At 49.5% G+C, this 15721-nt stretch overlaps 2 protein-coding genes across 4 annotated transcripts; both read left to right on the top strand.

Moving 5' to 3' along the window:
* The first annotated feature begins 49 nt into the window (after positions 1 to 49).
* Positions 50 to 4178, top strand: LOC100832042 (probable L-type lectin-domain containing receptor kinase S.5). Its single transcript, XM_003570175.4, has 2 exons — positions 50 to 1625; positions 2913 to 4178. The coding sequence occupies exons 1-2, from the start codon at positions 245 to 247 to the stop codon at positions 3785 to 3787; spliced, it is 2256 nt and encodes a 751-aa protein (XP_003570223.1). The 5' UTR covers positions 50 to 244; the 3' UTR covers positions 3788 to 4178.
* Positions 4179 to 11323: 7145 nt separating this feature from the next.
* LOC100831738 (galactan beta-1,4-galactosyltransferase GALS1) lies at positions 11324 to 14956 on the top strand. 3 transcript variants are annotated; one of them, XM_024462180.1, is made up of 3 exons: positions 11324 to 13009; positions 13813 to 13875; positions 13952 to 14252. In XM_024462180.1, exons 1-3 carry the CDS (start codon positions 11769 to 11771, stop codon positions 13965 to 13967), a joined length of 1320 nt encoding a protein of 439 aa, XP_024317948.1. In that variant the 5' UTR covers positions 11324 to 11768; the 3' UTR covers positions 13968 to 14252. The 3 variants fall into 3 exon arrangements, with proteins under 3 accessions (XP_024317948.1, XP_024317947.1, XP_003570222.1); XM_024462179.1 differs by having other exon boundaries at positions 13813 to 14253; XM_003570174.4 differs by lacking the exons at positions 13813 to 13875; positions 13952 to 14252 and adding an exon at positions 14283 to 14956 and having other exon boundaries at positions 11337 to 13009.
* The last annotated feature ends 765 nt before the right edge of the window (positions 14957 to 15721 follow it).

The raw sequence follows: 15721 nt of genomic DNA, 5'->3' as shown, positions 1-15721 counted from the left end.
TTCTGAACTCCTGATTCCATTTCGCATTAGTCGGACTAGGACGGAACAGAACAAGAATAGTTACAACACAAAAAACAAGCTTGAGGCGGCAGTCCAAGCCAATTATATAAGCCACGAGCCACCAACTTACAGGTCCTTTTGTACAGAAAAGAACTACACATACATCATCACGATTCCCTCCATAAATTTCACCACCGGTTCTCCATTTCTCCTCCCTTCTTCCCCTGAGAACTCGCTCAAACCCATGGAGCCTGCCTTCCGTCGCCAACGAGCCACCAGCAGCAGCAGCCTCGCGCTCCTCCTCCTGCTGCTCTCGTTCATCTCCGCCTGCTCATTCCTCCCTCCGGCCCGCGCCCAGTCCACCGCCTTCACGAGCACCGGCGTCGACGGCAAGGAGTTCCGCACGTTCTCCTTCCCCAGCTTCGACAAGTCGCTGCTGCAGCTCCCAAACAACCTGACCTTCTCCCCCAACTCCACCGTGAGCCAGAACGCGCTGCAGATCACCCCCGACAGCAGCAACAACCCGGAGAAGTTCCTCGTCAACCACACGGGCCGCGTCCTCTTCGCCACGCCCTACGTGCTCTGGGCCGCCGACGCCTCCAACGCCTCCGCCGACGGCCGCCGCGTCGCCTCCTTCTCCACCGTCTTCAAGGTCAACCTCTACCGGGTCAACGAGACCTCCAAGGGAGAAGGGCTCGCCTTCGTCGTCGCGTCGACCGGCGACGTCGTGCCGCCCCCGGGCAGCCACGGAGGGTACCTGGGCCTCACCAACGCGTCCACCGATGGCAACGCCACCAACGGGTTCGCGGCCGTGGAGCTGGACGCCGTGAAGCAGCCCTACGACCCGGACGACAACCACGTCGGCATCGACGTGAACGGCGTCCGGTCCTCCAGGCACGCCGCCTCGCTCACGCCCTTCGGTATCCATCTCGCGCCCAATGACATCAAGGTCGACGACGGCAACTACATGGTCTGGGTCGAGTACAACGGCACGTCGCGGCACGTGTGGGTGTACATGGCCAAGAACGGGAGCAGGCCGGGGACCGCCGTGCTCGACGCGCCGCTGGACCTCTCGGCGGTGCTCCTCGGGAAAAAGGCCTTCTTCGGCTTCTCGGCGTCCACGGGCGTGCAGTACCAGCTCAACTGCGTGCTCATGTGGAACATGACGGTCGAGGTTCTCCCCGACGACGGCGGCGGCAAAACCAGTAAGCCGGTTTTGACCGGCTGGAAGCTCGGGTTGGTCGTCGGCGTGCCGTCCGCCGTTGCCCTGGCATTCGTGCTGTTGGCCGGGCTGTACGTCGTGAAAAGGCGGAGGAAGATCCGGGACGACCCGAGCTCGGTGTTCCGTAAGAACACCTTTGATTTCAGGAGCATCCCTGGGGTGCCCAAGGAGTTCGAGTACAAGGAGCTGAGGAAAGGGACCAACAACTTCGACGAGAAGATGAAGCTGGGGCAGGGAGGGTATGGTGTGGTGTACCGCGCCACCGTGCTCGGAGAAAATGGCCAGAGCGTGCAGGTGGCCGTGAAGCAGTTCTCCGGAGCCAACACCAAGGGGCAGGAGGACTTCCTTGCTGAGCTTAGCATCATCAACCTCCTTCGGCACCGCAATCTCGTCAAGCTCCTCGGTAAGGAACTCATTTCAGTTCACAACCTTCTTCTTGCACAATAATAACCGAGAGATGAATGTCAACCCCTGTGTCATTGGACATGTGGGGGGCCAGCCGGCCAGAACCATATGTCAACGACATAAAATCTTTTTTTTTTGCATAAATGCCAGTCAACATCGTAGTTGTTTCAATCTTGGAGATATCTAGTTAGTTTTGCACTTCATACATATCAAGCGCTGATAAGAGTAGACGGCATATAAAACTGTCACAACTATGTCAAATCGAATGTAAGGATTTCGATGGTCCCCAAAAATGATCTTTTTTGCATGACAAAAATGGTACTCCCGATGTCTCAACTTTGACTAAATTTGAATGCATTTATATACTAAGTCATGTTTGGATACATCCAAATTTTGACAAACTTGAGACATCTTTTGTTGGACGGAGGGAGTATGTAAAAATGAAGTAGTCTCGTGTGTCACCCCCTGGTTCATAGTATATGGTGTACTCAAGTTCGTTAAGACAAAATCTTGACCAAAATTCATAGTATACATTTTAAACATTCATTTTTCGAAACTACTTGCTGATAATTGTGATTTGTATCATATAAACCATGTATGAATATACTCGGTTAAAGACTCATCTTAACGAAACTTATAATACGCATGTTATGTAACCACGGAAACAGTTTCAAACCGCGTCTTTCAGTAGATAACAATAAGGAATTTTCCAAAGCACGACGAGTCAAAGGGTAAAGACATAGACGGAGTCAGGGTAATACTCTTCTTTTGCGGGGATTGCATAAAATACTCATATGATGATTGAGGAGTATTATTTGGGATTGCATAAAATACTTACATGAGGATAGAGGAGTATGATTTGGGATTGCTTAAAATATTTATATGAGCACCAAGCAGAGTTGGGATAAACCCCAGTTGGCACCTCTAAAACCATGACTAGTTCACATGCTTATGTGAGGATTGAGGAGTGTGACTGAATATTGAATATTGAACTATGCATATGATATTATTTTTTTGCGGGGATTGCATAAAATACCCGGGTCACAATTTGACAAAGCAAGATTTGACCTGTCTAATTAGTTCGCGGATACCATTTGCTTACTTGATTACGAGAAAAAGTTACTGAGTAAGAGTATTTGGTAGTTGTAGAACGGTACGCCGGACAAAGTGAGGGAGCACTGATCATCTCAGAACAACCGCGTACAAAAAGAAAGTCGCAATCTATACTTCTCTGTTCAATTTTCACATCGTGGAAATTAACTGATCACGGACGGTGAATGTGCAGGTTGGTGCCACCAGAACGGCGTGCTGCTGCTGGTGTACGACTTCATGCCCAACGGCAGCCTGGACAGGCACCTCTTCGGCGGGCCCGAATCCCCGGTCCTGACCTGGGAGCAGCGCTACAACGTGGTGTCCGGCGTGGCCTCCGCCCTGAACTACCTCCACCACGAGTACGACGCCCGCGTGATCCACCGTGACATCAAGCCGTCCAACATCATGCTGGACGCCGCCTTCAACGCCAGGCTCGGCGACTTCGGGCTGGCGCGGGCGCTGGAGTCCGACAAGACATCCTACACGGACAAGATCGGCGTCCCGGGCACGCTGGGCTACATCGCGCCCGAGTGCTTCCACACGGGCCGGGCCACGCGGGAGTCGGACCTCTTCGGCTTCGGCGCCGTCATCCTGGAGGTCGTCTCCGGCCGCCGCGTCACCTGCAGCAACCAGGCCGGGTGCAGCCAGCTGCTGGAGGCCGTGTGGAAGCTCCACGGCGCTGGGCCGGGCCGGATCCTGGACGCCGTGGACCCGAGGCTGGGCGGGGCGTTCGACGAGGGGGACGCCGAGCGGCTCCTGCTGCTGGGCCTCGCCTGCAGCCACCCGAACCCCGGGGAAAGGCCCAGGGCGCGCGCCGTGGTGCAGATCCTGGCGCGCTCCGCGCCGCCGCCCGACGTGCCGACGGAGAAGCCGGCGTTCATGTGGCCCGCTCTGCCGGTGGCGATCGAGGACGAGGATGACGTGGGCTTGCCGACGTCGGGGAACAGCACGGCCGTGACGACGAACTCCTCGTCGTCGTACTACGCGTCGTCCTCCGGGTGGACGCAGCACTACCAGGTGACGACCCGGGAGCACGACGTGACGGACAGGGACAATCCAACGGTGTGAGACAGACCAGAGCCGACCAGGATCGGAGTCAGATGGCACGTGGGATCAAGACTGGTCAGGGTTTTGGTAACTTCGGTCGTTGGCCATGTTCTATTATTCACGATCGTGAGTTGGTGACAGCAATGCGTGCATGCCTGGCAAACAAAGAGTAGAACGATGCTAATATGTAAATAGTGTGTCCGGCCAGGTTGCGAATGAATGATGTCTAGCTTTTCGTTTCTGGTTTTAAGCGAGGACTATGTATTCGTTGATTGCTCTTGCCATTGGGCGTTCTGCCCGGTTAAGATTTCTTGTACATCAACAGCCGCCTTCTCGGTGTTTTTAACGAAAGGTGTCCACCTGTTCAATTTGTGATAGCTTGCAGTACTAAAAGAGTTGATACTTGAAATTACAAGCCATGATTCATACTTCGTACTTGTTTCTGCACGATGTGGAGGCTTGAGGTCCTGTTGGAAAGAGGGGTTTTATTTGATTATTTCACGATAAATTTGTAATATTTTGCTCAGATTTGTACTATACATCAAAGGTCCACAAAGAATCCTGACAGATTTTAAAAGATCGAAAATAGTAGCCTGGAAATGTGACCATGCTTTCCAGCGTCTATGTTTTCTGTGAAGGTGCTTTCTTGTCCTAAAAGCATCTGTGCGCCTCTCTTCCGACCACCTGAAAGCAGCTGCGTTCAATCAATCGGTCCGGTTCCAGTGCTCGGATTTTTAATTCGAGGGGACGGATGACTAAATATGAATAGGATAATTTTGCTGTTTTTGCCACTTCTGGTGACTGGTCACCATCAGGAAGTCTTGACATGCACCTTAGAAATTTCAAAGATGCCTTCTTGCTCCCATTTTTAACGAGAAGTTCCTCCGTATTTGATGGGTTCAAATTGAAGTTCCTCATATTGGATGGGTTCAAATTTAGCGGTGGAGCAGGAGTAGCTAGGACAAGTCCAACAGTTCTCCTAAAACTAGCGGGGTGTCCCACGCAGATTGCACGGCTAGACTCGTATAATGAAATCATAGTTAATGCTAATTTTCTCACCGAATCACAACTCTCTAGGCACATCCCTAAAAGACAAATCTACAGGTTAGTGCATTTTGATAGCAATTCCGATAGATAGACTCAGATGTGAGTACCATGCCATATCTTAACGGGATTTTTACTTGACCCGTTCTTGATCTCCTCTAGGTTCGTGGATTGGACAGGGGTTAACGGTTTAGGTCACTGACCAGGTATTTTGCCACACATACACTTACATGTGTGCCACACATGTCGGAAACACTGTCGGACCGACTATTAAACTGAAAGTTGGTTACTCAAGAGTTGTGGAACTGTGAGAGGATTATCGTTAATTGTGTTGCCGTGAAACCTTACTTCACAATGTGTGGTTTCGTGAAACTTACTCTTATATTTTTGTTCAAATTAAGTATACTCCCTCCTTTTTCACAAAAAATGACGCCCACGCTTTTCGAGATCGAATTTTGACCAACAATTAGATCAATTATATGTAGATTATAGGTTACAAATTTTATATCGTTGGAAACCTTTTTGAAATACGAATCCAATGATATAATTTTTGTAACACATAAATTTGTAAAATCTTGAAGTGCGTGCGTGCCATTCTTTGTGAAATGGAGAGAGTATCTCATAGGAACACAGGTTCAAACTATAAATTTTGTGTGGAACTTTTCATTAATTAGTATGACTAAATAAAGCTTTCGTACCGATCAGTTTGAACTTCCTCTTCTCTTCCTAGGGATAAACAAAATATGCATGTATGCCTCTTCTTCCGGGGGGCAAGAACTACACGCATCTGACAGGGCGCAATTTGGAAGGAGCGAGGCTTTTGGCCTGGTGACGGCAATTCGATTAGGCCAAAATTTTCCACAACAATTGGTCGGTTAATTAATCATGGCAACAATCTGGAATCGATGGATCGGCAGTGGAATCAACGAAAGACATGCATGTGTACCTGCAGGGCTGAACACGTGCTCCTGCACCTTATGGCGTGCGTTCTCGCCGATCTCTAGCTTTGTATACGTGATGCTGCTGCACATCGCCGCGTCCGCTTTCTCCGCGCGTGGGCTCGAGCTGTGTAACACGTACCCCTTCGTGTATTCGTTGGACACGGGCTGTCCTTTTTTATGTTGAAGAGGGAAAGAACTGGATGGGTTTGGAATTGGATGTGCTTCCAAAACAGAGGATGTTAGGGCGATGTCGTTTCTATTTCGAATTGCTCCATACCAATCAGATTGGTTGGTTTTCTGTAATAAATTTGGACCCTCCGATAACTTTGACGCAAAATTTTCACCGTAGAATTTCTGCTACTTTAATTAGATATTAAATGTCTCTCCTGTATCTTAAAATAGGGGACTCCCTTAAAAAGTTCTTCACCTAAAAATTGTTCAACTCCAGCAGTTCACCTAAAAGATCTCTCCTATTCTATTTGAAACTCAACGGTTACCTCTCCAACGGCTAGTTTTTGAACGGCCGGATTTCTAACGGCTAGTTTTTTTTATCTATACATACATGATCAGCTCGCTCTCATATCTCACAATCTTGCTTCTGCCTCCTCTTCTATTTCGTTTTCACCATATCTCTTGCATCTTTTCACAACAAAATGAGTCGCCGCCGAAGCTTGGCACGTCAATTTTGCGAAGATTCCTCGCCTGATTTAAGTTTTTCATAGCAGGTCATAGAATGCACCGTCCTCTTTTTCTCACAATAGTAAGAGCTCTAGAGGAACATGATAGCTATTTTTCCTTGAGAAGAAATTGTGCCAGTACTCCTGATTGAGCACTTGTGGCAGATCCGCGAAGAGATGTAGTTTTCATAAGTGGTAGTAATAATGTAGTGTATGAGATCTCTAATATGTTTTTAAATTATGGTGGAGTGTAAGCGGTGCCTGTATCATTTTCTACATAATGCAATGTTTCTCTCGTAATGCACATCTAGCAAAATTGCAACAATTTCATCTATTCTCTTCGGCGCGAATTTTCTACATAATGCAATGTTCTCTACATAATGCACACCTAACAAAATTACAATAATTTCATCTATTTCTTCACTTCTCCCTCTCCACCTTTCTTCCCAACCGAGCATACCTCTCCCTCTCTGCTTCCTCTCCTTTCTTCCAACCGTGCCTCTCCCTCTCCCTCTCTGCTTCCTCTCCTGCGTGCTGGCCGCCGCCCCCAACCACGCCTCTCCCTCTCCCTCTCTGCTTCCTCTCCTGTGTGCTGGCCGCCGCCGCCCCCCTACTGGCCAACACCCGCATCTGGCCGCCGCCCCTCGCGTCTGGCCCCGGCCGGCTCGTGGCGGGAGAAAGGAGAAAGAGGGCGAGGGCATGGTTTTTTGGCGGGAGGGACAACCTCGCGTCGATCGGGGGAGGGATCGGGCTCCCCGATACATCGGGAAGAAGGAGCCCTGGATCGACGAAGCCGAAATTTGGGGGAGGCTTTAGGAGAACTGCTGGATGTTGATTTTGGACTCCCCCCCCAAATTTGGTATAGGGGAGGCTTTGAGGAACTGCTGGACTTGCTCTTAGTAATACTGTATCATCGAACGAGTTCAATTATTTTATGGGTCCAAATATATCGGTATTTAAAAATAAATACCGGTAGTAGCTTTGCTGGAAACGTGCCCAGGGTGTTGACTGGCCATGTCATATCCTGGAAGTTTTTTTGTTTTGTTTCGGGTAATCATATCCTGAAAGTTAGCCGTTAAGTATCGCAAAAGAACGAAAAATGTGGCCTCACTCGAGAGGGAAAGCTTCTGTAATCTCCCCTCCTACCATCGATGAGACGTTTCCGTACTATGCATACTAGTATAACTGAACATCGTGCAGAAGAGAAAGACATTATCGTCTTATCGGTCACGTATATACCGCGTTATAAGACCAGGAAAAAACTTGTTACGTTTCAGATCTCACGCTTTTTTTCTCCTCGATCCATTGAAGACTTTTTTTTTACAAGGTGCATTGAAAGGCTTGAAGGAAAGCCAGGCGAGACGAGAATACGAGCGAACAAGAGACAAGAAAATGAAATCACCATCGGGGCTGCACGATGGAAAATGGAAAAACATCACAGGCGTTCGTCGCTTCGTACCGGATGTGGAAGTCCATAAAGCCCAAAAAAACTTAGCCCTTGCGAAAAGCGTAAACTATACTAGTACGTATTTCCTGTACTAATGGGCTATGGAGGCCTAGCCACAATTGGCCCCGTAGCAGATTAGCCAGTACCTCGCGCGCGCGCGTGCTCATATATTTTTTCGGGATGGCCGATAAATTATTTGATTTCGGATCGTGCATTTGCAGCCCAGCATTGCTTTCTTTTTCGAGGAGCCGAGCAGCATTGCTATGCCCCGGAGCAGAAGCTGAATCTGCTGACGGCCGGACATGCGATGGTAAATCACTCCGTACTCCGTATCGTCTCTTCATCTCTTCAGTACTCCTGCTGCTCCTGAAGTCCTGCTGGCAACCTGCCATACGCTCTGTCTGATATCCCGTCTTCCAGCAAGAACATGACTACAAGTAACCGTCACCGATCCAAGAAAACGTAGTAGACATGTCTGCAGTAAGCATGGTAAATTGGTAATCTATCGATTTGGTGGAAGAACCAGCGTATGTGGACGGCAGCCGTGTAAAGTGTGTGTACCAGCCCAGCTGAACAAAGGAAGGGACCATCGGGCACGGAGGCCCAGGCGAGCCGTCGTCCCCGAGTATGGCCGTGTCGTGTTTCAGCGGCACGCACAACCGGAAAAAAGAGGGGAGCCAGCGGGAGCGGGCGGATCCGCGCGGCCGCGAAGAAAAACAAGGGGCCATACCTCCATACCCTGGAGCGGCAGGAGACCCATCATACCGGGACGCGGAGCTCGTCGTCACGTAAACACACATACCGCGAAACGCCAAAGCCGCTGCGAGTTTTACCGTTTGGGTGCTGGCCCCGGCAGGGCAGGGCACGGTGTGATACCGTGATGGGGCTAATCTACGCCACCTTCCTTCAGGTTGCGTGCACCGTCTGCGCGTAGTAGTCCGCATGTTCGTGTCGGGCCGCAGATGCGTCGCCGATCGACCCCCTCACTCCCACAAGCCCCACGATGGCTACTACGGAGGGTTTTCCTTCCATTTATATGCCACGGCCGACAAGGAGTAGCTGTAGCCTGTAGCTTTAAGCAAAGGCGTTCTGTTCCCGTCGTGATGTTTGCTCGATCGGGTCCTAGAGGTGTGAGCCGCCGGGCGATCGACCACCAGAGCGTTGCCACCCTGAGACCGACCGACCGTGTGGTCGTAATCCGTTCGGCGACCTGGCACGTAACAATGGCCATCCAGCCGGCACGCTGCTGATTGAAGGCCTTATCGTGACAGCTAATGCCTCGCATCAGCCCGTCCCAGCTTGAAGACAAAGGGATCGACGGTCGTCTTCGCTTTCTTTCCTGTTTCCAATTCGTGTTTGCTTTCGAGAGTTTGGTGAGCGGTGATACATCATCCTGCGTTTTGTCTTGCCTTAATACCACCGTACAACATAAATCCATTCCCCACTTATATACTTCTCATGTGTATTACTACAAATTTAAAACGAAGTCAAAAAATTGAAATTTGAAAATTACTGATCCTGACGAAAGCACACTTGCACAACACAACCAATGCCACGGAGAAAAGAAAAAAGCAACAAAAATAATAACAATCAAATTTTAAAAATTGTAGGTGAAATTTTATGTGCAATTCTAAAAATTGCAGGTGAAAATTTATGCGCGCGTCTACAAACTGAAGTGAAATTTTATGCGCGATTCTAAAAATTGGAGGTGAAAGTTTATGCGCGATTCTAAAAAATTGTAGGTGACAGTTTATGCGCCATTCTAGAAAATTGCAGTTGAAAGTTTATGTGTGATTCTAAAAATTGCATGTGAAAATAGGAGGGATTTTTTTAAAAAAAAGTTTTTAAAATAAAAAAGATTTCACATTGTTGATATGTGAATTGCCCATAGGGTGGACGCTGAGTATTAAAGGAAATGTAAGTGATACGAACACTAATACATTGCCCGAGAAAATTACAGTTATAATCATGATATTTTATTTTTCGTTAATAGAACATCAATTCGAAAGGTCTAAACACAAATAAAAAATCCATAGTCACACCAGCCCAAAAACCTTTATCCTAGCCGTAAATAAACCCACAAGGCCGTGACCCACCTATCGTAGTGAAGCCGACGGAAAGATGGACCGGAAGGATCGATCGTTTGCTTCTGTATTACGGGCTCATCGATTTCTCAGTCGAGTCAGACTTAGCAAAACCGCAAAAGAAACACAGGAGAGAGACGATCTGTGCTCACGTGTGAGCCAAATAGGCAGAGCAAGTATATTCTCAATCTCTCAACGACAAATTCTGGCCCTCCTTCACCAGTACATACCTTTTTTGAAGTTAAGCAAAAATCATGGCGCGCTTGATGTTCCGCGAATTAGCGCATCAATCAATGACGATAAAAGAAGGCCTTTAGAGCTCATTTAGTGGGTCTAGGAAATTCTTTCCGATTCTGTCATGTACAAGCAAGTAAAAGGTGGTGCTTCGCTAAAAAAAAGAGAGTAAAATGTGGTGCTGTATCCGAACATAAGCTAAGGTTTAACTGCCGTCATCACGTGGGAGCAATTTGGTACTATGATTTGGCTGCAGCTGCCGACGCAGACGCAAAAACCATACTCCACTGTACTAGGTGATCGAATTATTCGGGAGCACATGTGGACAGATAACTTGGACCAAGGAGACTCCACCAGACAACAATCTGCCTTCCTCGTAATAATGCCCTACTAGTTTAGTCCTCGCATGACAGTTTTGCACCGCTGGTGTCGCGGTTGAGCACAGACACGTGAAAAGGGAGAGGATCTAGAGTCTAGACTACACAAAACAAAGATTATGGAAGGGATTAACAATGTCCAAGCACTGCGCAAGGAACGCGGGACCCTATGATGGAAAGGTGTTGTGGCCTTGATGGAGTGATGGGGATGAGCTGGGCCCGTGCATGGTACAGGTGCAGGCACCAGAAGTCCAGTGCACGGCCAGAGCGCCAGCGAGGAAGCCCAGGAAAATCGAGAAAGTATTTGTGTTGCGACCCGCTGCTAGAAAACAGCTTTACACGTTGCGTTATGCCTCGCGGTACTCGTGTCCGAAGAGAAATGAATTGATATGCCGTAGCAGGAGTACTCCGCAATCCTCCTGTTGTCTTTGTTACTGGCGTGTGGCGAAGTTTGTTTGCGGCACGTTGACGCGGCAGGTATGGATGGAGCTGCCCGAACGTCTCGGCGGCGTCAGCCGAATACAGATCTCCCATCACTGGTTAGCTGATGGACCGAACATATACTACGAGATACCACGTGCATGATGCAGAGAGGGGCGTGGCTGGCAACGGTTGGCTCCCTTCCCTTGTCTGCAAGACGAGCGGTTACGTCAGCGATGAACGTTGGGGAATTTTAGCATCGCGAGAATCACTCCCGTTTTTATTGCTTCCTTTTATTACTGCCACTAAACTCGGTTGGTGGGGGAGGAGGTGTTACGGACGGACCCCCCGGAGCGGCAGTTAATCACTCCTCCAGTCACTACGGCTTTCCTTTCTCTCCCCCCCGGCCTACCGGGAGCCAGCCTTGACTGTTGCTGTTGCTTCGCGGCGCCGCCCGCCCGCCCTCGTCCAGAACCATCCTTCTCCTCCTACCGACCGCGTTGCCACCTTCCCCGCCTCCTCCTCCGTCATCCGCATCCGCATCTCCTCTCGCTCGCTCGCCTTTTACAGCCCACCGGATCCATCCGCGTCTGTCTCTCTGTTCCATTGCCCGTACTACCACCACCCCGTTGTGAGCCGGTTCCCTTCACGAGAAAGATAACCCAGGACAGAGCAGGAGGAAAGGCGCGGCTCGAGAGAGATTCGCCCGTCCGGCGCCCGGCCGACATCGGCGCCGTCGGGGAAAAAGGGCCGAGGAGGAGCTGCGGCCGGCCACACCATGAAGCAGAACGCGAGGAAAGACCCCGGCGGCGGCGGCGGCGGAGCGTTTGTCATCGCGTGCGTCGACATCAAGTTGTTCGTGGTCTCGCTCGCGTTCCTGACGCTGTTGCTGGGGCTGTGGCAGCTCCAGCCCTACGGCTCGTTCATGGCCGCGGCCCGCTCCTCCGCCAACGCGCCTCCCTGCTTCCTCCTCTCCACAACCGTCGCCGCCGTCAACAATGAGGTCGCCTCTTCCGACTCCATCCCCATCAAAGGTACGGCCGCGACTTCTGATGTGCCCGCCAACATTGCTACTGTGCCCGCCCGGCCGGCTAGGCCTGCGCGCGTGGAGAACCAGAACAAGCGGGTGCTTAGGCCGGCGCCGGCCGTGGACCCGAACAAGCGGGCGCTGCGGCCATACGGCAGCGCGGCGGCGCTGTTCGTGCAGTTTGGGGCGTACCGGGGCGGCCCGCGGACGTTCGCCATTGTGGGGCTGGCGTCCAAGCCCACCCATGTCTTCGGCACCCCTTACTTCAAGTGCGAGTGGCTGCCCAACCCCAGCGCCGCCGACCCGGCCCCGCGGCCCGTCCGGACCAAGGCGTACAAGATGCTCCCGGACTGGGGATACGGCCGCGTCTACACCACCGTCGTCGTCAACTGCACGTTCCCCTCCAACCCCAACGTCGACAACGCCGGCGGCAAGCTCCTCGTCCACGCCTACTACTCCATCCACTCCCGCCGGTACGAGCGCTTCGTGGCGCTCGAGGAGGCGCCCGGGTCCTACGACGAGTCCCGCTTCAGCCCGCCGTTCCAGTACGACTACCTCTACTGCGGCTCCTCGCTGTACGGCAATCTCAGCGCCAGCCGCATGCGCGAGTGGATGGCGTACCACGCGCACTTCTTCGGGCCCAGGTCGCATTTCGTCTTCCACGACGCCAGCGGCTTCAGCCCGGAGGTGAAGGCGGTGCTGGATCCGTGGGTCAGGGCGGGCCGGCTCACGGTACAGGACGTCCGGGCGGAGGCCGAGTACGACAGCTACTACTACAACCAGTTCTTGGTGGTGAACGACTGCCTGCATCGGTACCGCCACGCAGCGAATTGGACCTTCTTCTTCGACGTTGATGAGTACATGTACCTGCCAAATGGGCGGACTCTTGATCAGGTGCTCGGCAACCTCTCAGGGTACACACAATTGACCATCAAGCAGAATCCCATGTCCAGCAAGCTCTGCCTGAAGAATCCCAGCAAGGATTCATCAAGGTGTGTGTTTCATATCCTGTATCTGTTAATTTTTGGTAGCTTTTTTCCACTGCTACTTCCATTTTACTATATTTAGTTTTAAATCGTCATCTCTGCCACGGTGCATCCTAAATTAGGCTACAGCCATCAGGTTCACGCTGTAGGAAAAATGATTTGTTTGCTGGTTTGTTAGCATTCTCTAATAATATCCTTCGTCCATAGAACGTGCATTGTGTTGTTTATGTTTAGTCAAACAGACATTCTCAATGCAGTTAAGGCATCAGTTACTTGCTTATGCAGTTCGTGGATAAATTGGGCACTGTCCTCTTTGATTTTGATCTTGTAACTTTCATGTAAGGTTGGTTAAATTTTCTTGGTCCGATACTCAAATTGAATCCTCCAAAGTAACATGCTGGTGACCCTTTCACTTTTGTTCTCCAGCTTTCACCATTGAGCCAAAAAGGTTAGTAAAGCATCGTTAGCTTTCGCAAACAAAGTAATCATAGACTCATAGTAAAGCATCACTAGATTTAACAAAGGTCATTGTTTTCACAAGTTATGTTATACAGCTTTCACAATTGAGCCAAAAATCTTAGTAAAGCATCATTAGGCTAAACAAAGGTCACTGCTTTCATACCCTGCCAGAAATGAAGATGAGTTCAGCCCCATGTAGGGTCAAAAGTTTTAAATGTTGGGAGATACTGGAAGTGAAGCTCACACGTGTATATCTCTATTACCAAATGCATTTCAACCCCATGCTAACCCTTGTTTACACTACGAAAGTGTAAGTGTATTTGTTGCATGACATGTTTTTTTGAACTCAGGTCATTACAATTGCCCACAGACCACAATTTCTATGCATACCAAGCAACCATTGACCATAATTGGTACTCCCTCCAACCCGTATTACTTGTCACAGTTTTATCTAGACAAGCATGTATCTAGATGTGTTTCATTGTGTAGGTACATGCGTATCTAGACAAAGCTGCGACAAGTAATATAGATCGGAGGGAGTATTAGAATTTAGAAGCCTGAAAATGTTATACCGATCAAATATTTTAAGGACATGTACCACTGGCATATGTATTAAAATGGGTGGGCAGAAGCGTTGGGAGTATCCATTTGGGTGGAGAACTGCTTTATTCACAGACAATTTTGGACCATCCGTATTTGCACTGGGAACAATTTGCTGTTGATTTCAGTTTTCAGATTAATTTACTCTTGCTGTTTTATGTTTAATAGCAACATTTAAACTGAACTAACGTTGTATCTGTATGGTGCCATTGCTATGCAGGGAATGGGGGTTTGAGAAGTTTGTTTTCTTCAACGCAGTTGTCAAACCTCGGCGAGATCGCAAGTACGCGGTACAGGCACGAAATACGTACTCTGCAGGGGTGCACCTGTCACAAAATCTATATGGTAGGTCAACCCATGACACGGAAAATGTGATCAGATACTACCACTTTCACAACTCCATCAATGTCTTGGGAGAGCCTTGCAAGAAATTTGTTGCGAAACCAGCCAATGGCAGTCAAATTATGTTTGAGGGTGCCCCTTTTGTGTATGATTATAATTTGAAGCGTTTGGCGGGAGAGATCAAGCGATTTGAGAAGGAAACCATTGGATCAAGCCATACATAACAACAGAAGGCTGGTGCTGGTGCTGGTACATATACTTTCTGATAATATTTAGGATGCCTGATTCATGTTGAACCGATGAACTCCGTCTTGGGCGGTATAAGCATGGGGCAGAGTCCCTTAGAGGCAGTATAAGCATGGGGCAGTGTCTCTTAGAGGCGGCCCAGTTGGTGTAAAGTTTTGTTTTTTGGTGTCTCGCCCTTCACTAATGGTGATTTGCGTCTGCTACATTTTCTTCTCTACGCTTTCTCTGCTTGTCCGATTGTCCCCGCATCGGTTGACAGATCCGTGTAGACAGATGATGTTGGCTTTTACTGGATTCTTTCATCTCCTTCTAGGGTTACATGCAGGGTGTCAAAAATAGGAGTGGGCACTGCTTATCTGTTCCAAAGCGAGGAAAGAGACTCATTTCTGGCTTTTGTAACATCTTGTGAATTTTGGCAGCAGGTCAGGAGAGCTGGTGGGAGTGGGACTTTGGGAGTGTGAACAATGGGAACTGAGTTTTACGGCCGGTGCTTGTCGAATCAGGAAGGCAAACCGGAAAGAACAAGCTGAACCATGCATTTCGGGTACTTTACATTTCGCGTAGCAACACGTAGTAGACATTTCTGATCTGTGTCTATCCGGAATTGGTCTTGCGGTGGAGTTCATGCCGAGATGGGCAGGCAAGGCATGCACTTGGGATGTTTCCAACTTTCCGTCACGACAGGATGGATGGCCTGAAACTGAATTGTTTTTTTTTTTTGAGAAAGAAACTGAAGAGTTGATATGGGGGTGGAACAGGCAGGCTGAAAAGATAACGCGTGATGTGCTAGATTGCTCCATGTGCTCATGGCAGTCACGAGCGTTAGATCCGCTTCGGCGCACTCGGGTATGTCTCGTGATTGTAACGGCTGCTCTCCGGTAGCACATCCGCTGTGACTTGTGAGATCGGATTTCCATGCGCACCAAATATAGTTGTTCCGCGGGAAATTTGGGGCCGTGTTTGGTTGTTTCAAGATGGTGGATTGTATTTAAATGATTACAGATTTAAGCATCCGTCTGTTGTTTAGTTCCTGGAATACATAAAACTGAAATGGAATTCCCATGATATGTC

Source organism: Brachypodium distachyon, chromosome 3 (assembly GCF_000005505.3).
Source record: "Brachypodium distachyon strain Bd21 chromosome 3, Brachypodium_distachyon_v3.0, whole genome shotgun sequence".
Taxonomy (NCBI): domain Eukaryota; kingdom Viridiplantae; phylum Streptophyta; class Magnoliopsida; order Poales; family Poaceae; genus Brachypodium; species Brachypodium distachyon.
The sequence above is the reverse complement of the archived record's forward strand: the minus strand, read 5'-3'. Positions and strand labels throughout refer to the sequence as shown.

What these genes read in the sequence shown, in the direction of transcription:
- LOC100832042 (XM_003570175.4), top strand. Translation starts at nt 245, where the DNA reads ATGGAGCCTGCCTTCCGTCGCCAACGAGCCACCAGCAGCAGCAGCCTC. An exon ending in CAATCTCGTCAAGCTCCTCG is followed by an intron (nt 1,626 to 2,912) that starts GTAAGGAACTCA and finishes GTGAATGTGCAG; the next exon opens with GTTGGTGCCACCAGAACGGC.
- LOC100831738 (XM_003570174.4), top strand. Translation starts at nt 11,769, where the DNA reads ATGAAGCAGAACGCGAGGAAAGACCCCGGCGGCGGCGGCGGCGGAGCG. An exon ending in CCCAGCAAGGATTCATCAAG is followed by an intron (nt 13,010 to 14,282) that starts GTGTGTGTTTCA and finishes ATTGCTATGCAG; the next exon opens with GGAATGGGGGTTTGAGAAGT.